Source organism: Filicampus tigris, chromosome 14 (genome assembly GCF_054856515.1).
Source record: "Filicampus tigris isolate MCC_2025a chromosome 14, RoL_Ftig_1.0, whole genome shotgun sequence".
NCBI lineage: Eukaryota > Metazoa > Chordata > Actinopteri > Syngnathiformes > Syngnathidae > Filicampus > Filicampus tigris.
In genome coordinates this window covers 16,108,064-16,132,965 of record NC_141230.1, presented here as the reverse complement: position 1 = coordinate 16,132,965, position 24,902 = coordinate 16,108,064, and the positions used below count along the sequence as shown (strand labels likewise).

The following is a 24,902-nucleotide window of genomic DNA, read 5'->3' as shown; positions in this document are numbered from 1 at the left end:
ACACATACATATATATATGTGTATATATATATATATATATACACAGATATATACATACAGATATGTATATATACATACAGATATATACATACATACATATACATACATACACATATACATATATACATACATACACATATACACATATATATATACACACATATACATATATATACATATATACACACATATACATATATATACATATATATATATATACATACATATACAATACATAATCAATCTGAACACTCACCGCTGGGGGAATTACGACCATAAGGCTCATTTTTTCCATTGGATGTTGACATTCGTGACTTCTCCTTACCTGGAGAGCATTGGCCATTACCTAAAACACAACAAGAAAATAGCAATCTTCACTCTGCCATTTAAAACGTACCAGTGGTGACTCTACATTGCATCTGGGGCAAGGGGAGCAGTGCCCCAACAGCTCCAGTAGATGGCAGTGTTTTTATTTCCTTTCAGAGTAGTAATCGAATTGTATGTATAAATAAAATTATTTAACAGAGTATCTAGTGTTATTTTGGAGTAATGTATTTTGTGTGTCCGACTTAAGGCTTCTGCTGGCTTCTTTCCAGGGACACAGCAACATTAGCCCATTATTTGACATTCAACTAAATGGGCAGAGGCGGTTTATACATTTAGGTGGCTTTGAAGTCTGCCTAGCAACACGTGACCAAGGAAATTATGTGACGTCACCAGATAACATTACGTGCATATTTGTTCATCAGTGTTGCTGTCTATATAGTTACATTTGATTCCCATTGTGAAGTGGTCTAATGAAATATTGTATGACTTTGCTACCAGTTACAGCTACAAATTGGACAAAACATATTAGATGAACACCTAATCAATAATGTCACTGAAAGGGACAATAAAAGAGTAAAAACTGGGAGTCAAGCAAGAAACATTGTGAAAGAGAATGCATTGACTTTACCTCTCAGGTGAGAAAAACAATTAACGAAGAGAGAAATTCCTTCTGTTAAGGTCAGTAAAGGTCAGTGAAAATGCATTGAATTTCTTCAAATACTTCACATACTGTACATCTTCACATACAGGGCTTTCTTTATCAGAGTTTAATAAAGCACAGACAATTTTCTTCTTCTTCTTCTGTTTCTGAATGGCAACCGTGAAGGTAACACAGATGAATGCCGAAGGAAACTAACTGAACCAACCTTATGTAACTATGGTACCCTAATGTCCAGCAAACATGGATCGGATTGCAACCTCTCAGCAGATCAGGCTATGGATAGCCTGTGTCCACTCAGAGGGAGAGCAAACCAATCCCTTATCCTCTTACAGCCTCCTCCGTCGGGGTCATTTGAACAATATAGTGGCTACAGGCAAACGCCCCAACCGGCCCAGCTGTCAGCTCCATAAGGAACCCCAGTGTGAGTCATCATTACTGCATTGAAAAGCTCTACAAACAAAACCCGAACTCTAAGGAAGATTACAGGATGCCTGCAATGATTTTCAAACAACTATAACAAAATCAATTTGTCACTACCTCAACTTATTGCCACAGCTCAACTTCGTTTAACAACCTCTCACTGCTCCGTTGTAGCTGCAGATCCCCCCCTGAGAGGGGCACACACGTGAACACCATCAAACAAACATAGCACAAAAGTTCTAAATACTGAAAAAAATATGATCTAACTGGAATTTACTCACAAAATGACTTACTAAGTTTGGAATTTGGGCCTGTTTAATTGAACACAAAGTCAATGATTACTTGCCAACTAATCGATTATCAAATTAATCGATTATTGTTTTTGATAACCGTTTAGTTACCTTTTTTAATTTAAAATTGTCCAAATGTTCTGAATTTCATCTTCCCAAAAGTAAATATCCAATTTCTGTAGTCCCCCATGAAAGGGGACTGATTAACTTTGGATCTTAAGCTTTGCAACATTTGGAAAAACAGTGATCAACATTTTTTCCAATTTTTTTACATTACGAACCAAACCAGGAAACAAATCATCATTAATTTATGTTTGCATATTTTCGGCATTCTTAATTTGAAAGAAATTCATGTTTTTGAATAAAGGACTGGAAATTGAAGCACGTTTTTTGTATCCGATTCATTGATTAATGGACAAAATAATCAACAGATTATTTGGTTACTAAAATTGGAAATCACTGGAAACTCATTGGATTATGACAAAGTTGACCTTGGCCTAAATAATTCTTTCTCTGTTACATGCCATTTACTTGTTGGACAGCAAGATTACTTTCCACACAACAAAGTGGGAAAAGTGGGATACGATTGCTGAGTGTGAAAGTTCAGATCTCTGCCTCGCCGAGCATTCACATTTACACAGGTTCAAATTTTATTGGTATCACCCCGGCTTTTCACACTTAAAAATGTTAATATAATTAAACCATTAGGTGAACATATTTTAGAAAATTAGATTATGAATTTAGGCCCTGGAAAATGTACACATATTTGTATTTCTTTTTGTATATTTTTGTCACCATACCTGGCCATAACCAGGTTTATTGTTCCAGTACACACTCATTTTAATCTAACTGCGCTGATTGATGTAAACACTGCGCAATGTTAATTAAACAAGACTAGAGTCACACTTGCACACAATCGTGTCTGGCAGGACACAATCATTCTCCTGTGTGGTAGGGATGTGGTTTTTCCTGTCAACCACCCCATTCCACCCCTCCTCCCTCAGTCTTCCATACACTCCAAACACTCACACGCACACATACATGCAACAAACAATACTGGTCCTGCAACAAACTCTGCTGATGTAAATTATTACTTGACGTTTAGTGTAGAATCAAAGACAGAGTACACAACAAGTTATATTTTCAAAATTATATTAAAGTATTAATCTATTTTTAAACAGACATTTTAATATCGTCCATTCTCACTCGCGAATATTTGTTTTGTTTTGTTTGGCGACACACGCATGCAGAGCAGAAGACGTACCAACAAGCAATTCCTATCACAATGCAATTTATTTCACTTTGCCGCTCCACATTGCATGCAGTTGATTCAATCATCAAATAGAATCTACAGATACTAGTCACTGTGTGTCTTGACCTCACGATCCTGTCAGTCTAATTAAAAAGAATGAGGTGATTCATTCACGTTACCTGCACATGTACAATATGAAGCCAACCAAAGAGTTCTTATAATTTCGGCTTTCATAAATAAGACATAGACGGACAAGCAAGTCCTTGCATATTTTTATTCCGAGCCATGTTCCCACTATCAACATACATTCATTCATATGAATATATATGAACATATGAACTCCCCACCAATGTCATGAAAAAAACAACTTTAGGTTTTAGTGACACTGATCTAGAAATCTGCTGAAAAGAAATTAGCAGAGCGACGGACGGCCACATATGCTGCACAACGTGCCTATCCAGGCCTTGCAATATTTCATCGTTATTTTATTTTTTTAAAAAAGTGTAGCTTCAGTGTGAAAATCCAAATTCTACCAACTTCATGTCAATAAACAAGAACAATGAATACAATAATGGATGCTAAATTGTCATCATGTGACTTCAGATCAGTGAGCATGTGGCATAAACTCTGTCTTTTTTGTGTTTTGAGGGGGATGCCACCACATCACCATGCCAGTGACGACAAAGAGGACAAAGTGTCTGACATGTGATCTGGAAATTGGACTTATCGTGACATTGGAAAATGGACAGGTTAGCTGTCCTGGCTGCTCAATACAGTATTTTACAGCGAAAGTGACAATAATGTTTATTAAAAGAGCAACTGATGGAATCCTGCCTCTGCATGTTTTCCAGCATGCCATGAGTCTGTGTCATCAAGGTAAATGGTTAGTTTCTTGCGCACTCCACCTACATCATCCGAGGGCGAGAAATACTTTTTAGTCATAAGATGAAAATAATGTCCTTATTTTATCTTTAGGAATGTTAAAACATTGCCTGCACACTAGTTAATAAAGTGGGTTTTACGATGGCAAACGCTGGATGGAGGAATAAATATCACGATACATAATTTGTAGTGGTAATCATGTGTCTTGAAATTTGAACAAAAGAAAAGTTAACCAGGTTTTACATTCTCACAGATCTCAAGCCGAGGTCAGACAAATAAAACAAAAGACTATCCATTTTTCAATTCATTCATTTCTAGGGAAGTTGCTTTTCATTGACTGTAGTCTAGACACAATACAAGAACTTACTAGCAGCGTAGCCATTGGGTGCCTCCATTTCCAGTGCTGTGGTGATGCCGCTGAGAAGACAATAATGTTGACATTAGAATAAACTTTTTGTGAATACACCCATTTCTGTTAGCACATCTCAATTTAGCTGAGAATATGGTGATCATTACGCATCATGTAAACTAGAATGCCAGACCAATCGTTGACATAGTAACAGCGATCATACGTACTACGTAGCAACATTTGAAAGGCCCGAAATGGGAGCATGACTATTAAGTGTTGTGTATCTGTATTTGCCTGCATTTGTAATATCTACCATCAATGCACAATTGATTTCACTTGAAAAATTAAAAAATAAATTTCATGACTCATTAATCAAGACTGTCCCATTCTGATCATATTAAAATATATATTTTGAACAAAACTTGAATTCATTTAGTTCGATGAAATAATTGTTCATGTAAAGCATTTCGATTACAAAATGCATCTTCTAAGTCGGTGCTCACTTTATCAGAGTTATCTCACTGATCTGTCGCATGGGCCTCTACACCCAAGAGAAACTTTTTCTACATGATTTGTTAAATTAATTGTGAGCCGTGGAGTTATATGAACGTCATATAGCTTTAGAAAATAGGTGAGGTGATATAATTACCTGTATGTGTCTTCCCTGAGAAAAATTACTTGGTAATTTCAGTCGAGGACTGAGGGAGGGGATGGCAAGTCGTCTCCACCTCCCTTTAAAGACCCCCAAAGTCCAAATCACTTATTTCCTCTCTTGGTATTTAAATAATGCAGGGAAGCTCTGCATTATTGAATAAAGATATTAGAGAAACCCGGCCAGGAACGTGATAAGAGTTTTAGAAGCGCGCGGAAAAGTTACGGAGCGCATCTTCCCTCAATGATGACCAAATCAGCGTCTCTTTGTGCGCGCCTCCTGGATGACTTCAAAATACAATATCACTCCGGGAAAGTTCGACACGGACCCGACTCAACCTGATGTACAACAGGGACGTCGGAAAAGGAAGACTCGACGGGCTGCTAAGAAGGAAAGAAGCAGAGGGATGGATCAAACTGGATCCACCGGTTCCTAAGGAATTAGCCATAGCGACAGGGAGCACCCAGTCGCTTTTCAAAGGACTGGAAAATCCGTTGGTTAGTCGCTGTTGAAAGAAAGCAAGTGTTGGAGATGTGACTCACTATTGCTGGAAGGAACTGCAGCGCCACACGTGTTTTATTCTAATTACTCAATGGATACATGATGCGGCAATAAAGGCCACATTAGGTGCAACTGCAGTTTAAAAACATGTTGGCTTTACATAAATATAAGGAAGTTTTGAAGGACACCTGCAGAGAGGTATAAAGTTAAATCACATGTTTAAAAAGGTCTATAATATCACTCTGTTCTGTATTGGATTTACAGGTATTTTCATTTTTCATTTTTTTAACAAAACGCTGTGTGCCTTTTTACTGCTCTACCACCTGTATTTCCCCTCTAAAATAATGAACATATTTTCTTATCTAATCTCAAAGATGTTTATTACTGTATTGTGTTTGAAACCACTGCTGCTATAATTTGCAATTCATGCTTGCAAAATAAGTTACCCCAAACACCCAAATACCCAAAAAAGTGTTGCAACGCTTCCAATACACATTAAAGATAAAGATAGTTTTCTTGTTGTAACCTATCAGATCTTATGACGCACCTATATGACGATACCAGTGAGTTAGTTACAACAGTCGTATTGGCAGTTCATGACATGATGAATTAAGTGTTACTTGTTCACTAGCCGCGATTGTCATGCAAAACTAACGCTAAAATATTTGAGGGAAGTTGGTCGTATTCGTGATTTTCAGCGTGTTCCCTGTATAGCTTGTGGGAATTCATTACCGACTGCCATGCAACAGGTGACGTGACTGAGCCCGTTTGTTACCTCACCAGCATGCATTGCTGCACATATGTCGATTTCCAGTGCGCAAGTATGTGCCTTTTCTTTTTTCTTTAAATTTACCTGAAGCCTACGGTATTCTCCCATTGAGGTGCACGGCGATCCAGAGTATCTAGTTGCGGATCAGACTTCATTGTTGCACCATGCTGAGAGAGATAGTAAACCCGGGTCGGTTCCGAAGCTCCTGCAGCAACAGTAATCTCCTGCTAAGGTCCACCGCTGCCTTTCGTCTCCATCTCTCGCAGAGAGCAGCTGCAGAGTGACAAGTGCCACTTGTGGTGCAAGGGATGTTGTTAGTATATGGTTTTGTCTGACACTGAGAAATGGACCGCTGGGTACTGCGGAGCCGTTCTGCATGGCTAGCACAGCCAGTACTTGGTTTACTACGGAGCTTTTATTTGTGACCATGAAGCCAAGTTGTGTTCACAGTTCATACACCGCATGTCATATTTGTGTCATATCTCTGGCTCCAGAATGTTGACTTTGATGTTTAAACTTGAATGTTACCAAATTAATAAAGTTCCACTGACGAGGATGCGGTGCAAGCAATTTTTTTTTCAATGCATCTATAGAAGTTAAATTGCTGGTAAGGATTAATAAAAAAAATAATAATTTGGGGAACGTTAATGCCCCAAGAAGTGTGCAAAATGGCCTTTACTGGGACACTCTCTTGTGGTGAAGAAGGGATATTGCACGTTTGTGTTTGGTGAGAGATGTGAATTAACACCTCCACCAAGCCCCACTCTCCAATGCGCACTCCCCTATTGTACCTCCCCTGCAACCAAGCATAAGTTGCTCTTGAGCAAGCACTCAGCTCCCCCAACGGGGCTGGACAGCTGCCCTTTAGTGGCTGCATCTGTCAAATGGTGTGCATTTAACGATGCCTTAATGGAAATAATAGCTTCTTCATCATATCCGTGAAAGCCTTTGAAACTGGTCGAGGCTGAGAAAGGGCAATAGAACGGATCACCATTAAATATTATTTAATTATTATTCTATATTGGAAATATTTCACGGGACACCACCCAATCAGAGCTGGGCGCTCCGCCTATGTGACGGACCGGCCCGTCTATCCGTCACTGATGGATGCCCGTTTTGCTGACGATTGACAGGAAAAAATTTAAAATAGATGGACTAAGCCCTTTTATTTAGTCCGCCATTCATCAGTAGATGAAGAATACAATATGAATCTAAACTGATGATATTTTATGGTATTGTGTGAGTGTACGTGTGTGCGCATACGATACTGTATTGTATGTGTGTGTGTCTACGTTTATTGATCAGTAAAAATGACACCAGTGGCTATTTCTGGACAGCTACACCAAATCCCTACAATACCTCATCGGTGAGCAATAGCACTTAAAAGTTTGCTCAGAATCATATTCAGACAGAATTAGTCTGCCTCCCTCAAGCAAGATGCATGCCAGAGCAGACTGTAAATGAGCCTCAACAAAGCCCTGCTCATCCAGAAGTTGGCAGCCGCAATTCTAAATGGTTCATGTTGTTTATGTTACTGGGAGACCAGAGCTGCAATATATGAGGTCCAAATGTCTGAACCACAAGTAAGTAAGTATCTTCTTATCTGCCAGATCGGATATAAATTGTGTTATTGTTGTGGTTCCTTTAAGTTACAGTATCAGACTACACATCAGACAATACTGTCAAGGATTACATTATAGTGATTTCAGATACTTGGAATGTCACGGAACATTAAGTAAATAAACTAGCAAAACAGTAAGAATGAGGATTCAAATTAAAGTATAGAACTGCGAATGGCTGGCAACGAGTTCTCACTTCTCACTCAAAGTCAGCTGGGATAGGCTCTAACACAGCTGTGGCCCAGGTGAGGATAAGCGATATATAGAATGGATGGAGAAAGGATATAATAATAAAAAATTAAAAAAAAACATTAAAAGGAATACCATTTTGGGACTTAATTTTGGAGGGACCTCCAGTTCTTGGTAATGACACCGTCGTGTCATTCTTTCTCCATTTGACAATAACTGTGTTCACAGCGTTCCATGGTACATCAAATACCTTCAGAAATTATTTTCTATCTTTTTCCTAACTGATCCTTCTGAAGCTTTGGAAGGCCTCTGTAGGAGCAATTTAAGAATTGCCAAGAAAATCCGATGAGAACTGCTAAGATGTATTTGGGGTATGTTCATTGAGTTTGAATGTGATTGGTCGGTTGAGACATGCTGCACAGAGCCGGGTCTGCACATTTAAGCAACTTTTATTTTTTTAAAGTTGAAATATTTTCTTTCAAAAAATATTTCTTTTAAAGTTGGATATTCAAATCAGTTATAATGTATTCATGTATTTCTTTTATTTTTTAAATCCGGAAAACCTGATTGGTTTTGACTGATATTGGTTACGGCATTAAAGTCAACATTTGAGACTGCTGCCAAAAGAAAAAGTGTAAAGAAGCGAATATTTGCGAATCGTTTGAAAAATGAAGTTTAATAATTTCAGTTTCTCTACTGATAAGAAATTTTAATGGACAAAAACTTAACTACTGTTAATGGTATAAAACTATGTTATGCCTTGCCATAACTATGTTATGCCTTGTCATGTTGTCATTGTCACTGACAGTAGTGGTGAAGACCTACCAAGACCTGAATACAAGTTATTTACACCACTAGATGGCACTAATCTCATATAAATTAGCTGACATGGTTTGGACGTTGGCTTCGGTTGACAGAAATAACAAAGCCAGACATCCTGATAATTTTATGTCGGGGGTCTGTTTGGATAGAAGGAGAGTATAAATGGACTAATCCTGTAAGAAGCTGTTTCAATGGACTGACATTTGTAGCCTTGCGAGTTTGTGCTGCAGCTGGTGTGTGTTTTCCTGTCACTACAGCACTGACTGACATTGGGTCAGTGGTTGAAATCAAATATTGTGATTGTTCATATTGTTGAATGATGAACAATGGAACCTCTTTAGGTTGTTACACCAAAAACCTTTTGAAATGACACGAAGAGCACCTTTTGGAGTGACCTGCTAAAGTACGCTTTATTCAGAAGAGTTGTCAGTACCGTCCAAATTTGACAGTACTACACGCTAACGGCCAAAATGTACCTGGAAAAGTGCCTCCTTATCTCCTGAAGTCAAAAGTAACACTAGCCTGAAACAAGCTCAAAAAGCACTCACCTGCTACTCACAAGTAAAGCGACATGATTTTAAAATCTGACAGTCTTTCGAACACTTTATACTGCAGTCTATAAATAGATCTAAATGACCCAAAGTATGATCGATGATCCACAGTGTTCAACATAAATGAGTTTACTGACTGACCACATTTGATCATGGTATACTACACAACAAAATACCCCAACTAGTAAGATTTGTCAATGTTCACACACAAATGTGTCTTAAAAAATGTACTAAACATCAACACAACACAGGTAATTGTCAAAATTCAGAAAAAAAAAAAAAAAAAAAAAAAAATATATATATATATATATATATATATATATATATATATATATATATATATATATATACACACACACACACACACACACACACACACACACACTACTGTTCACAGGGTATGTATTTTGAGAACCGTACAGCACCAACAATTTAGGAGACTATAAAAACATAGCCCTGTATTCTTTTTACTTTCAGGGAGTTTATATTCAGTTGCTTTCTACAGTTCCTCAAAACAGCTAAGAGCTAAATCTCCTCTCTTGAGTGTGCAGGCCATGGCTCCAACTTTTCACATTTCAGCATGGTGAATTATTGATGTTTCTTTTCCAGCCATTCCATCACTCAATTTTGTCTGCGAGCGATTAAGCTGCTAAAAAAATATATTATCAGTGAGGGTATAATACAGTCCCAATATAGAGCAATCCAAATTCCATCTTCAATCATTTATGAATTGTTAAAAATGTCAAATTTATATCAAGCAGATTAAACAATGAAAGAAAATACCTCCCTCAGGAATTAGTGCTTTCATCTAGAGTTGGTGCACTGTAGCAATTTAATGTATCGGTGTGGCAATTTAACATGCATACTGTACTGCTTACTATCAGTCATATTTGCTCCAATGGGCCCATGGGATCTTTGGAGATAGCGTCCCCACCCCACAAAAAATAACTGGTCACCTAAGTAGTACTGACATTTTTTTATTAACATGAAATGGGTTACATAAAACAGAAAAAAATCAATCACATTATTAGTAAGAATCATTTTAGCTTCATTTTACATATCTGCTCTATATGAAATAAACAATATTTATTCGATACATAATGGCACCCCAAACCCGACCCCCTGGCTAGAGAGTAATCTGGAGTCTTAATAAACTTTATGTGGTCTACGACCCTAGATCATCTGAGCCACCCAACCGAAAAGAAATTTTTGGTCATGAGGTTTGTGGTAGCACAGAATTACATCCAAGGCGTGCTGGAGGCAGGTAGACCCAAAGGTACAGTACCACACTGTAGACAAAATCACTAAAAGCATACTAACCATGGCTAAAACTGGCAACAGAGAAAGTTGGGAGTACTCAAAACAGCAAACTACGTTGTGCAGTTGTACTCCACTGCAATCTACATTCACAATAATAAACATTGTTATAATCACATCATCATACCATGCATTTCAGAAGTGTTTCACAAAACCCTTTGGTAAAGATGTGTTACAGTATTTGTGAGGGAAATGACAGGTACTAAAATCTCAGCAATGATCGGGATTGGATCCCATTTAGCCATGCTATTCATTTAAATAGCATATCCAATACCTAATAACTGGAATATTTGGAGAACTCACTGAATAAAAAAGTGTGACGACAAGCAATTTGAGTCAATCCTATTAATCTTTCATGAAGTAATCTACTTTCTTTAATGATCCCCTCTGGAGAATACATTGTTAATAATAAAGTTAGTTCAGACTCTTTCAAATTGAAGATGAAACAGTGCTGTTACTAAAAATAGACTGTAAATTGTACTCATTTTCCATTTAAATACAGTCAAGGAATTTTGCTCCGGATATTGCCTGTGTAATACAATACAGCATTGCAACACACACATTGTGTGTAGTAACATACGGGAAAAACTATTTCTGAGAAACGCAGTGCACAGTGACCAAAATACAAACTGCATGAATAAACATGAGTATTTCCGTGGCCTATCGACATGCTGTGAGACCGTCTCCGTTGGCGCATTATTTCAGCAGACCGAGGATTGACCTCTTCAGAGCGCTCCGCAGCTCCGTTAAGATCATTAGTTGGTTGACAGTTCCTGCCCTAGTTGTGCTGAGTCAACTGAATTCATTGGCTGACCGAAAAATGACACTAATAGTTGCTTTGCTATCTTCCACTGGTTGTTCACACTCTTGGAGCAGCTTCTTTTTTTTTTTTTTTTTTTTTTGTGACATCACATGACCTATATGGTAGACATTTTCATCGATGACCAGTCTTGGATGATCTGTATAAAAGATGACTCTCTAGAGGTCCATGCCGTACCGCTCTTTATCTGCTACATTCTGATGTAACTTCAAAGTCTCCAATCCCGATGTTCAATGGGAAGAATTGTTACAATGCGTTGTTATATTAAAAATCGTATTTGCTGTTTTTTGTTTTTTTTTGGCAATTGGCAAAAACTGTATCGCCGATGAGTCATATTAACCACAGCCTTCCCTCAAAGTTTTTTCTAACTTTTTTTACTGTAGTTCCATGTCATTCTTCTTTGATGACAAAAAAGAAATCGTTAAAAAAACGGGATGCTGTGTAAATCAATCTTCAAATAACTGAACCTTGTTCCTCCAAGTTGGCGAGAGAGTCTGCCTCATCACCATGATGGAATATTTATCTGATGCGACATCCACCAGCATCTGGTGCTGTTCGAGCCTCCTGGCGTGCTCACGTTTCTTCTCTCGCTCCTTCTCATCTAAGTCGATTTGCATATACTTGGCCTTTTCTTCCGCGACCATTTCATTCAGTGCATTCAATTCTTTGTGCTTGTTTTTGTCCGAAATATCCTCCTGTATTTGTTGGAAGAGCTTTTTCTTCGATTTGCGCTTTCTCTCCTGGTCATTTTTAATTTCCTGCGCAAACAATTCACGACGACGCGCAGCTTTCTCCTGTTCCTCTCTGGCCTGTTGGCGCTGGAGTTCTTGCAATTGTTGTTTCTCCTTTATTAGTTTGAAATTATGGTCATAAAAAACCTTTTCATTTAGGCAATTCTGACGAGCTCTCTCGTCTCTCTCCTTCCAGAATTCGTGAAGTTCTTTCTTTTTATCATCTTCCAGCACTCGATCTCTTGTGTTATCCAACGCCCGCAAATCTTTTTTGAATTCTATCAGTTTCTCATTTCTGTGCGTCTCCTCGCCGGCAACCACAGAATAGAAGATTGGAGTGTCTGTGTCAAATCTGACAAAAGTAAAAATCTCCCGAAATTTTTCCAACCGCCTCTGTCTTTCCAGCTCCCTCGCCGTTGGTGGGGGTTGCTCCATTGCTTTGAGCATTGCACTTGTTATTCTCATTTCTGCTCTGGCCAACTCTTTCGCTTTTTCCAGCTGCTCTGTTTTGGCCTGTTCCTTTGCTTTCGCCAGCTCTCTTGCTTTTGCAAGCAACTTTGCTTTGGTCCCCTCCTTTGCTTTTGCCAGCTCCTGTTTTTCAACGTCTGAAGCATGTTCCTGTGTTTTTCCCACAGCAGCACGTGCCTGTAATCTTCCCTTTGTAGCCTCCTTGTGTTTTGGGGGTCTTTTTGCAAACATCTCTGTCTGTGTGTGTGTGTGTGTGTGTGTGTGGTCACTGTTTGTGATCAGTTTTAGCTGTGTTTAAGGGACAACAAGATGAATGTCACAATAGTGACATTTTCCAATCAATTAGCTGTCAGTTGTTTTGTATCAGAGGCACGACATGCCAGCGCTAGCTTTTGGATCAAGGCAGTTCATGATGTCACTGTCGTGAAACACATTCCATCTTGCCTTTAATTCAGGGTACTAGGATGACATCATAGGGTTATAACACGCGGCATGACCCATCTCTGCTTTTCTGAGCAATGGGTGACATCATTGTCATCAAATGGCTGTTTAATACCGTTGGTGTATGAAAGCATCTGAGGTAACTAAGGTGTATTATCAAGCCAAATATTATTACCACTGAGCCTGAACAGACTCCCAACAATGACCTTGTTACTGTGGAATGCAACGGTAACAAACCAGTTGACACGAGCTGGAAAGCTTGTTTCATCAGAACTGAAAGAACCTTTTGGCTTGAGTTTAAAAAAAAAAAAATAAAATGCAGTTCTCGTTTGGTTCAACACCTTTGCAAACTGGATGTCTTAAACGTGTGTGCAAGTGCTGGAGCCTATACCGGCTGTCAACGGGCAGTAGGTGGGGGACACCCCGAATCGGTTGCCAGCCAATCACAGGGCACACAGAGACAAACATTGGCACTGACAATCACACCTAGGGGCAATTTAGAGTGTCCAATGAATCTACCATGCATGTTTTTGGAATGTGGGAGGAAACCAGGATTACCCGGAAAAACCCACGCAGGCACAGGGAGAACATACAAACTCCATACAGGAAGGCCGGGGCCGGATTTGAACCCACGACCTCTGCACTGGGAGGCGGACATGCTAACCAATCGACCACTGTGCCGCCCCACCATTATTTCAGAATTCATAATTTTTGTGAATGTTTATTTTTGTTGTTGGTGGTGTCCGTGAGATTTTTTTTCATGATGGGTGTAAAATGGGTGCTTTGGGTCAATAAAGGTTGGGAAATACAACTATAAATTATGGGCTAAACCAGATGTGCTGCTTTTGTGTGTAGATGAGAATCACAGCATTGGCATTTCGGCTTGTCATGTCATGTAAACTTTTAAAATATTACCATTACCATATTTACCATCGTCGTAGGTGTGCCGATTTTATTTTGTGCAACTTGTCAGATGTACAATGATAAACAAATAAAGAAACCTAAAATATCCAGGTAAGATTGGACGTGCAACTTCCAGTTCGGGAGATGACCACTTGAGCCAAGCTGCCCACATAGTCAGACCCACAAGTCAAAAAGTCAGTGTTAAGATAAAAGCTTCCCTGAAAATCGGACTGTGTGAACCTGATGGAAGCAAACATATTTGCCTGAGTTTTTAGCGCTCGAGGGAGCTATCTGGGGATCTGTTTTATCACCACTGAATAAAAACCGTAAAAGCTTCATCTGCTACCACGTCTACTCGTAACTGGTGCTCCTGCTGCTGTATGGTCTGATTAGTTTGTCGCAGTACGTTTGTTTTTGCCTCCTCTATTCTAACAGTCTTTGCCAGCATTCCTCTTTGCATGTCTTTGTCCAAAATGTCATCCCGCATTTGTTTCAACAGTCGTCTCTTTGACTTTTCTCTTATCTCTTCCTCTCGTTTAAGCTCCTCCATGTAGAAGTTAAGATAGTGCTTAAGTTTGTCTTGCTCTTGCCTCTGTGCTTCTTGCTGCTGTTTTTTCATCTGCTTGACATTGTAATCGTTTAAAGCTTGGTAATAAAATTGTCTCTGAATAGCAGTGGCGGCCACATCTTTCCCAGGTTCTTGATTTCTGTCCTCTTCTAATGCTTGATTTCTTTTATCCTCTATCAAAAGCTGATTTTTGTTGCATTCTATTGGTTTCTGATTCACAATGGGCTCCCTAACCAGCACATTGTAGAAGAAAGAACTGGGATTTCCTCTAACAAATGAAACAGGTTTGTTCACTTTGTCTCTCTCCTTCACTTTTTCTTGTTCCTCCCCATTTACCCGTGAAACATGTTCCTGTGTTTTTTCTGTCAAAGTGCAGCCCTCTAGTTTTGATTCTGAATCAGACTCTTTGGTTTGAGCGGATCTTGTGGTATGCATTGTACAAACCTTTACTTTTATGACTTAAAATCTTTGCCGTGTCTGAGTGGGAAAATATGGTGGCAGGTGACATTTTCTACTAATCAATTATTAGACTGCACCGGTGTGTCACAGCTACTCTGTGATGTCACTTTCTTCTGTGTCAGTGCAGTTGATGATATCATGTTATCTCATCCCGTCACATCATTTTCTTTTGACAAGAGCAAGTGCAAGTTTGATCCACATTTTAACGATTGGCCAGAATTTCCTGCTCCTTCGCTTGTTTTCTTTTCTATTTCCCCATTCTCAGCACCTAAGGAGGTGTACCACCGAGAACACATCACAAAGGGCAATTGTAGCAAGTGCCCATCAGGGAAAGCACCAGACTGTAAATTCTGTCAGTTATCGTTTCACATTGCAGACATATACACACAACCGAATGCTGTCTTGTTGGCAACTCAGAAGATCACACAGAAGCGGTTATGTGCTTCTTACAAGACTTACGAGTGCAGATGGTAATTATTGCTGCAGAATGTAAAAATGACATTGGCAAATGACAATGTAGTGACTTCAAAGGTCTACAGAAGCTGGATAACAATCCTGAGATCTACAGAGGCTCGATAACAATCCCGATCATTTGAATCAGGTGGGTTGCAGCAGGGTGAGATGGAAAACAGGCAGGACACCGGCCCTCAAGGACTGGAATTGCCCACCCCTGCTTTAAAATCTCTACATATAATATACACTGTAGTCTATTTAGTGCAAAAATGGTGTCACAAATGGTAGATTTCAAATCCAAACTACAAACTAAGTTGAAAGTAGTCTCCTTGGAGTCTAATGCACTTTCCCCGGCTTCTCTACCATTCCTTAAAAGATTCTTCCGGGATTCTCCACATCCCTGTTGTCACTGCCATCTTGATGTCCTCAAAACGGATCCCCTTGACGACATTCTTGGGAAAAAGGAAAGAACCACACAGAGCCATGGTCAGGTGAATAGGGAGTTTGCTCGAGCCCGCCAATGTTCTCAGCAGAGAAATGGATGTTAAAGACACTGTGAGCAGGCGTGCTGTCATAATGAAGCAGCCACAAGATGTCCTGCCTCAACTCTCGCCTCTGTGTACTGGGAAAGCAAATTGTGCGGGATTAGTTTGTAAATGCGTTGGGTGATCGATGAGCCCTGTGACAAGAACTCACAGTGGACGACGCCTCTCAAATCAAAGAATGCGATCAACATAATTTTGACTTTAGACTGTGACTATTTTGCATTCTTCAGCCTTCGCTATGTCAGACTCGCTCACTGAATGCGCGGCCGTTTGATCTACGGGGTTGTACTCGAAGATCCATTAACCTCAACGATGATGACTCACCCTAGCAAGTCTGGTCTCATTGGTCTCATCATCACTCACTTTGCTCATTACTTTACGACCTGACACAGGATACGTACATAAAAGCATGTGGAATAAGGTTCAATGGCTACAGAGACCTGATGTCACTTACTGTTTATACTGAATGCTGAACATTACCTTGAAGGAGAAAACTCATAGCTTGGATTTGAAATATTTGTTTTGTGACACCGGTCCTGGAACCTTTCGAACACACCAAACCTCTCTGTGGTTGAGACAAAATCCGCTTTGAACACAACATACCTGCAAAAATGCAGGAGGCGTGGATATTTCAGAACATGAATCAAGTTTTTACCAAAACATTCATACTAAGCCCAGAGACGGCTGGGTAGAATCTAGTGGCAGGCTGCAAGTTAATTGCCACTAAAGGAAGCGGAAAATGATAAGGCCATGTGAAACTAATGATCAAACATAATGTGCACAAAGACGAGGTGCTAAATACAGACACAATGAAACTGGGCCAGCGCATCATTGCTCCCTCACAGTACAAAGGTTATGGATTTCAATCTTCAGGCTTTCTCTATTTTTTCTCTGTACTTGCAGTACATCGATACGCACAGTTGATTGTACCTAATGCCAGTTCACCATGGTAAAACAGGATGCAGTTTTTGTCACAAAATAGAAATAAATGAATGGTGAAAATTGCATATTTTCATTGTTCAAACAAACAATCACGCTCACAAACAGTGGAATACACACAGAAATACAAACATTTGGGGAAATTAAAAAAAAAACACAAAAGCTCCAACAAATGTTTCATCTCAGACAGATTTCCACTTTTTCCCTCCACCCTAATTTTTTTTTTAGTGCCAAATACTCTCCAGGGAATTGAAGACCATTTGCTCATTACAAGCGGAGTGACTTCATACAACAGTCCAGATGGATGCCATTCTGGACCTCCATTTAAATAATCCCAATGGCTCAACCCTTCTGTCCAAATAATAGGCCTCAGAGTGTTATTTGGCCTTGGTGTCAACTTATGATTTCCAACACTATTGTTATGAGTCACCAAATGATAAAAAAAAAAAAAAAACTTTTGAAAAACCCTTTTCATTAAGTAAAAAACAACTGACATAGCTCCTTTTGGTCAGAATTTCAAAGAGAATCATCTGTGGAGTGAATAATATTGGAAGAAGCACATTACGGAGACACAGAACTCCGAACAAGTATGGAGTTCACGCCATACTATTTTGCCTAATTCAAGCAGATAAGTGCGAACAGGTGAAGGGCATACTGGTTGTTGTCAACAAAGCAACGGCACTTTCATCTACAGTTTGACGCATTGGACTTTTAACCCGGATATCATCAATGCTTTGAATATTGAGTGAGTCAAGCATTAATAGTGTATGAGTGCCTCCTAATTCAAAAAAAAAAAAAAAACTCTAAACAAGAGGCCTGAGGCAAATTTCCTACAAGCCTACGGTGCAAAGTATTGGTATAGAATGGCATGGCATAATACAGGGAGCTGTGCCCATGCCAATGTACATCACCGAAAACTGAACCCGCCAATATAACAAAAGACTGTTAAATCAATACCTCTGACTTCAGTAAATTATTTCAAAATGCGGGGTGAGTGAAGAATTTTAGGATGAAGTGTTGTTGTTTTTTAAAAAAAAATATCCACAGATACAAAAATAGACATGTACACCATGATTAGCCTCCTTTCTGTCAAGCATGAATGAGTTTTGAAAAGTCAAAAGTTGCATTCAGCTTGTCTGACAGGTCAGAAAATGAAACAGACTACGATTAACAGCATGAGAAATCTGCAGGTGTCAAATCTCACTGCGTCCTTTTTCTCCTGCTGATAGTATTTCACATTTCTTTTCTGTCACTCCCCAAAAAATTCACAGCTTTTATTGTATTAACTGCCTTGATTTACGTGTGTTTAATTAAAGGAAAAATGGTTTTGAGATAAAATTGTCCAATGATTATATACACAGGGATCTAAAAGTTCACCAACGATGGTATAGTCAGACTGCTCGGAAATAATAAGAGACTACATAGCCAAACACTTTTAGTAGGCTCCAAAACGTAGAGGATTAATGAGAGAGAAAAAGGATTAAACCTTTAACCTTGTAAAGTCAGATGTCTTGATGATCCATTCAAGGGATTAGCAACGAGACAGTCTTTCATTTTCCTCTATCATGTCCCTGCACCTAAACAAATTTCAGTGTGGTAATACAAAACAAATGGTAACATATTTTTTCATCCTGCTTTCAGAGTGTAATTTCATTCAATTGTGGCCTTGGAAAATTAATTTTCTCAATCTTATATCATTAGGATACAACAACAAAAATAAAATTAATTCAGGCAAAGCATTGTAAACACTTGACAAGCTCTCAGTCAAAGATTGGCCGTGTTGTAGCGGCGAGGAGCCGATATTTTCTCTGCTGTTATTTGAAGATCTGTCAACAACCCCAACCTGTTTTTTTTATTTTTTTTTTTTACTTTGCATAAAGTATAAAATAAGTTTTCCATTGTTCCTTTAGGGAAAATGATATGACACAAGATATTAAAATGTGAAAAATATTGCATGACAATATTCTCCTTTCCAATATGCTCCTTTCCCAGTAAGTGGTTCTTACTGACGATTGTTGAAGTTTGTAAGGAGAACTTGGTAGAAATCCTAATATAAGGAGAGGAAAATATACCAAGTACAACACTACACATAAGCAAACCACCGGAATTATAATTAATTTTACCTTTTACTTTATGGTAGTCCCATTTCTCTCTCTGTCAAATAAATAAATAGCCATAAAACTAACGGCTATTCAAAACACAATAAAACATGCAAGTGTATTAGTATGTCAACTAATAATGCCGGTCATGTGTCACAAAGGGAATAGGTGTACTCCTAAACAAAACGAGTTTGAGAATATATTCGATTAGTTCTGTTCAGGTGAGGAAGAAAGAAAACTGTTGAGCTATGGCTGTAATTGAAAATTATTTAACAGCTTACAGTATGTAGAATGCTACTGAACTTCTGAAGTTTACGTTGAATTTGCCCAATATTTATATTTTCTGGTCTCGGATGAAAAAGTACAAAAAGGTTTTCAGGGACTTCTTTGTCACACAGAAATCTCAACTTGTGTTCTTTGGCCATTTCATTAAACGTTCATGAGAACTCATGAGAAGTCGTGACATAACTTAAAAGTTGCACATAAATTTGGAGCTCAAACTCGCTTGTAAATCACATCCATCCATCGATAGTGACCCCTGACATGTAAATTGTTGTTATTTTACAGACTATATGTACATAATGCATACTGAAGGCTTGATTAGTAGTTGTAAATATACTTGGGATTCCAATTGAAGAATTCAGGACCAGCAGATCATAAATGGAAAGAGGAAAACAAGATGAAAAGCTAATATTTTACCCCAGAATAACACAGCACTAAAAACAGGAAAACAGAAGATTTGCTACGGTGATCTTGAAGAAAATGCAGCATTAACGTTGACTAAGGCCACTAATTCATAAGGAAATATGTTACCATATAGTGTAGGACATATCCGCCTACAGCAAGGCATTAGGAGAATACACTGAAGCAAACAAAACAAGCACACATTTCTTTCACAAAGCCCCACAGGGCTCATTCGCCACATCACTGACTTACAAAAAGGGAAGTTGCTTGACTGTGTTTAAAACTTAGCCGAGGCAAAAGGTGTTTAATTATAGAGCACTATTCAGAGAAAGAAAGATAATGCTTCAAAGTGCCAGAAATGCATTAAAATTAATAAGACGTTAAATTAAATTCAAAATACTATGAAAACAAAAGTCCAAATCAAGAAAATAAATGTATGCAAAAATGTGTTGCAAAGGCCATAATGTCAACACACTATAGTTATTACATAGTATTATAATGTTTGGATAATTACAGAAGTTGTTCACGAGGTCGGTGAGATCTGCAAACTAGTGCAATATGCATCTCTTTCTTGGTGAGAATCTTTCTTACAGTTGTACATCTGGCAGAAGATCGAGTAGCATGACAGGTGAATATTGTTATGTTGATTAGCTGCATAACTGACAAGCCACACTGACAAGTGACAGCCAGAACTTGAAAACAAAAGGTAGCAGAGGGGAAAATGCAAGCGCGCATATTAGGCAACAGCCTCTTACAAAGTAAATAGGCTTTAATGTCACAGTGTTGTACACTGACTGGGTGTCGAATACAAATGACTGTCAATCACTCTGCACCTAATGTACTTTGCAGCATTGGTACAATTTTACATGTGAAAACGTTCTTAAATATGGAAGGGCTCTTAGGCTAGCCACAGCGGAGCCCTTGGAATTCGAATATGGCTATCCTACACACTACCTTCACATTCTGTATCAGACTCTCAGCAATTTCTCATTAGGATGTCAGGTCATTGAGCTTCTCAAATAATTAATTCAAATTCTAAACTCCAGCTCCACGCTCCCCTGAATAGGATAAGCGTTGTGGAAAATGAATGGCTGGACGAATCGATTTTTTAAGGAGGGAGTGATATGCAAAATAACAATAACGAGGCCAACAATAAGCACATTTTACAAAAACTGGCAGGCGAGGGAAGAGAATGCTGTTCCAAACCCCCAAAATATCCAACCCACATATGAAAGGACAGAATTGATCAAGCAAAGAACAAACACAGAAAGGCAAAAATCCAGAGAGGCAAAACAAAACAAAGGCAATGAAAGGAACAGACAAACACAATCTGGGAAATAGGTGGCTGACTAATCACACAAACCTGTTACAGATGGATAATCAAGCGAATAGACTGACATCTAAAGGGATGGGAGTGTGCATATGCGGAAGGAGCAGGTGGAATCGTGACAAGTCAGGACAGGTCAGGTGCTTGTTGGATGAAGACACGCTTTAGTTTGTTTGAATGCGCATCACAGGACTTAAGTGGGCGCAACAGAGAAGCAGCTGGGCACATGGCAGATCACAGGTCCATAAACATCAAAACACTGACCGTTTGAAGTATAGCTCACCTCATTGTTATAGGAATGACTTGACTACCCATATGAAAAAAAGCCTTCATGCTTTATATATTGCAAGCATAATTGAGTAGAATTATCCTTACATGGATATATGTCATGTAATATCAAAACTAAACACACACACACGTATATACATATATATTTATATATACATATGTATATATACACACATATATATATGATATACATACATACACGCATATACACTTTCACACACACTTTATATATATATATATATATATATATATATATATATATATATATATATACATACACACATATATATATCTATACATACACACACATATACATATATATACATATACATATACACATATACATATACATATATACACTGTGTATACAAGGGCCAAAACTTTACAGGCTAAACCATTGTTTATTCTACAGCTGTTTGTATGATGATGTTCCACAGGCAAGTCCAAAAGGCAATTTTACTGAATGTGCCTTGATAACTAAATAACTAAAGAATGACAATGAATAGGGGAGCATGCATCAATTATTCATTCATGCTGCTATTCCTGGCCCACACATCACATGAGATCATGTAGAAAATATAAAGTGACTCAATCTACGGTGATGAAGATGACAAGCGGGATGATGGTACTCCAAACGCGGCGCAAGTCATGTAGTCCCACTGGACTGGAGCTCACAGCAAGGCCATCAGACTGAACCGGATTTACTTGGCATATCCACTTAACAGCATGTACCTCGTGAGCAGACTAATACTTAAAAGGTTCTTGCAAAATTGTGTGGGAATTCCACACATCTTTCTGTTGTTGTTTTGTTTTTATGTGAGGGCAGTGTTACATTGTTGTTACATCGTGAATGTCTTAAATGTGATTGCTGTCGCAGCATACTGTATGCCATTCTCATCTTGGGAATTGTATGTAAAATTGGCAATGGTTGAGCAGCGGGTAATGTACATTGGACAATAAACAAGGAAACTTCCAAAAATACAGAAATATTTGTTTTTGTAGGGTTATATTAGCTTCCATTAGCGATTATAATCCTCGTTCGGTTGTGGATTTTATAACGTGACGTTTTCACCTTAGAGGTCTGCACTCTCTGAGTGCTCTTGTTAATTTAATGTGTTTTGTTGTTAAAATTAATGTGTTTACTTGTTGTAAAAGTGCTTTCAATTTGATTGTTCCAATTACCTCACTGGATAGGGAAGACTATCAAAAAGGACAACATTCCGGCAAAGATGCCCACATTGTTTTTATGGATGTGGTAAATCTTTAAGCAGAAAAAGCTGATCACTGACAGGATGGGTTCATCTTGTGAGGTAGATAGACTGCCAAGAATATGACAGGCAACCAACTAGGCGGACAAACATATTTGGACATATGACCATTACACTTTAAGAAACTGAAAGTGGATGACAATTTAAATCTTTTTCCCCACCAATTTTACTATCAATGACAAAGACAACCTCGGGTCCTGTAATCTCAAAAATGTTTGATGAGGTTGAGTCTTTATATCAGTTAATCAAAGACCTTCTTCAAACTGATACCTCAAAGTTGACGTTTACAAAACTTAGTATGTTGAAGAACAGAACAGATTCAACGGAACTGCGGTTGTGTTTCCTCTTTCATACCATTGTTCCTCAGTAATCTTTGACCCATACGTAGACATTATTGAGTGAACATAGTCAATGTGCTGGACCTCAAGGGAAGTCTCGGTATTGAAAGGATTTATACATAACACAGCATTGACGTCTTCTGCTTTAATACACTTGTGGCTTATTCAGGACACATGCAAGCATGACATTACTGCTGCTCTGCTCTTGTCCTAGATGTTTGTAGAGCCTTTCACAGCTGAGAAGGCAACAATAGCTCTAAGCCGCCTCAGTCACACCAAGTGGAACAGATGAGCACTTTAAGGACATCAGCTTCCAAAGCCAGAGATTCGCACACATTTTGTTTTACTCTCCGTTCCTGACCTCTTTAAAGTTGAAGGCTGTCTTGGTGACATCTAAATATTTAACTCAAGCATCATGTCACACATTATAAAGTGCGCTAAAAGGGTCCGTGTGTGATTTCTCTGACCCCATTTATTCATTAGTCACTCGAGCAGTGGTGTATTTGTTTTTTAAAGGCCACAAATTGATATGATATTGCAGTCTCAACCCAATTCTACAAATTCTACATTCTTCTGTTAGAAAACTCATGCTACAGTACCCCAAATGTTCTCCTTTTAATTGTTTCATTAATGATAATACTGTACATTCATAAGTTGCTTTTCTAGACACTCATAGATGCATATACTCATGAGGTATATTGCCTTTTCTGTTAATTACTTTTTTCTTTAAATAATTGTCTTTGTGTCCCTGCATTCTACCTCATACATCTTGATATTCATTCAGAATACAGTAGCCTAATCCCTCGCCACTTCGCGATTAAAGTTTCGCTGCATCAGTGCATCGTGGGTTTTCAAAAAGTATTAATCAAAAAAATAAGAAATGACAAATACAGCCATATCTCTATATTGCAGAATGGCGCGTTGTTTCAAAGAGATGAGTTGACTTAGAGGCTTTGTACATACCCGCGGTCACTCATAAAAGGCGCGTGATTGGTTCCCGGCGCGAGATCGACCAATGAGAGCATGAGTGGATTTATCCTGTGAGCTGATTGGCTGCGCATCATCGCAGCATCTCGCTAGTCTCACCCACGCTAACAAACGAACAGCACTTTTGAACAACGTTCTGTTCGGAAACTCATAACGTTATTCAAATGTGCCGTTCAGTTAGTCAGAGTCAAGCCGGATGAGCGGATAGTAAACAGCTGTGTTCAGAAGTTGTGAGCGGAGCGCGGTCAGCCGCCCAGCAAGCACGACAAGGACGACGAAACATCGACAAATAAAATGTTAAAGTGTTTGTTAGTTTTGTCCTAAGTTTGTCTTAAAACAGCTTACGTTACTAGAATCCCAGGTCACATTTTATCCAAAGGACCTTGTTGATGTTATTGTGTAAAGAGAAAGTTAACCCATGATTACTTCCAGTGACCGTGCTTCTTCTTCGCTTTAAAAGAAGACGAAAGAGAGAAGAACACGACGACAATGCAGAAGAAGCGGCAACCACAACAGTAGAAGGAGTTATGACACTTTCATTTTGCACAACGATGACAAGCGTTTAAAAGTTAATTACACCAGGATTGTACCTTTCGATAAAATGTACCGTGGCATTCTCGTTAAAGTAAGCCAATTTTAGGATAAACATTAAAACTTTAATGTAGTTATTAGCTAACGTTCGTCGTAATCGTCCGGTGCTGGGGTTGTAGCTCCCGTTCCTCTCACAGCATGCAGCTTGGTATTTATTCTTCATTTTGCTTTAAGGGTTCTGGTCCCCATTAACCGCGATAAACAAGGGATTACTGTAAATGATATCTTTTTCCTTTTTTTGTCTGTGTATTTTCCCACCACAAACTCTCCCCTGTCACCACGCCAGATTAAAACTGTACTGCACCGTGTCTGCCTAAGATGTGATTCATGGCATTGTTGGGGCCGATTCTATGATTTCCCAGTGGTGTCTGCAGCAGGGGACAATGCTTTAT

At 38.7% G+C, this 24,902-nt stretch overlaps 1 protein-coding gene across 3 annotated transcripts in view; it reads right to left on the bottom strand.

Moving 5' to 3' along the window:
* The window catches only part of ikzf2 (IKAROS family zinc finger 2), a 70,297-nt gene that overhangs the window by 12,629 nt on the left and 32,766 nt on the right, over positions 1 to 24,902 (bottom strand). Inside the window, exons 1-3 of one of the 3 annotated variants that reach the window (XM_086050942.1) lie at positions 6,188 to 6,396; positions 4,200 to 4,249; positions 257 to 346 (exon numbers count right to left, since the gene is read on the bottom strand). In XM_086050942.1, the coding sequence (XP_085907068.1) occupies positions 257 to 346; positions 4,200 to 4,249; positions 6,188 to 6,258 (211 nt within the window). In that variant the 5' untranslated portion in view covers positions 6,259 to 6,396. Of the gene's footprint in view, positions 1 to 256; positions 347 to 4,199; positions 4,250 to 4,830; positions 5,311 to 6,187; positions 6,397 to 24,902 lie in introns of those variants that run through there. The other 2 variants (XM_086050944.1, XM_086050943.1) reach the window with 2 other exon arrangements.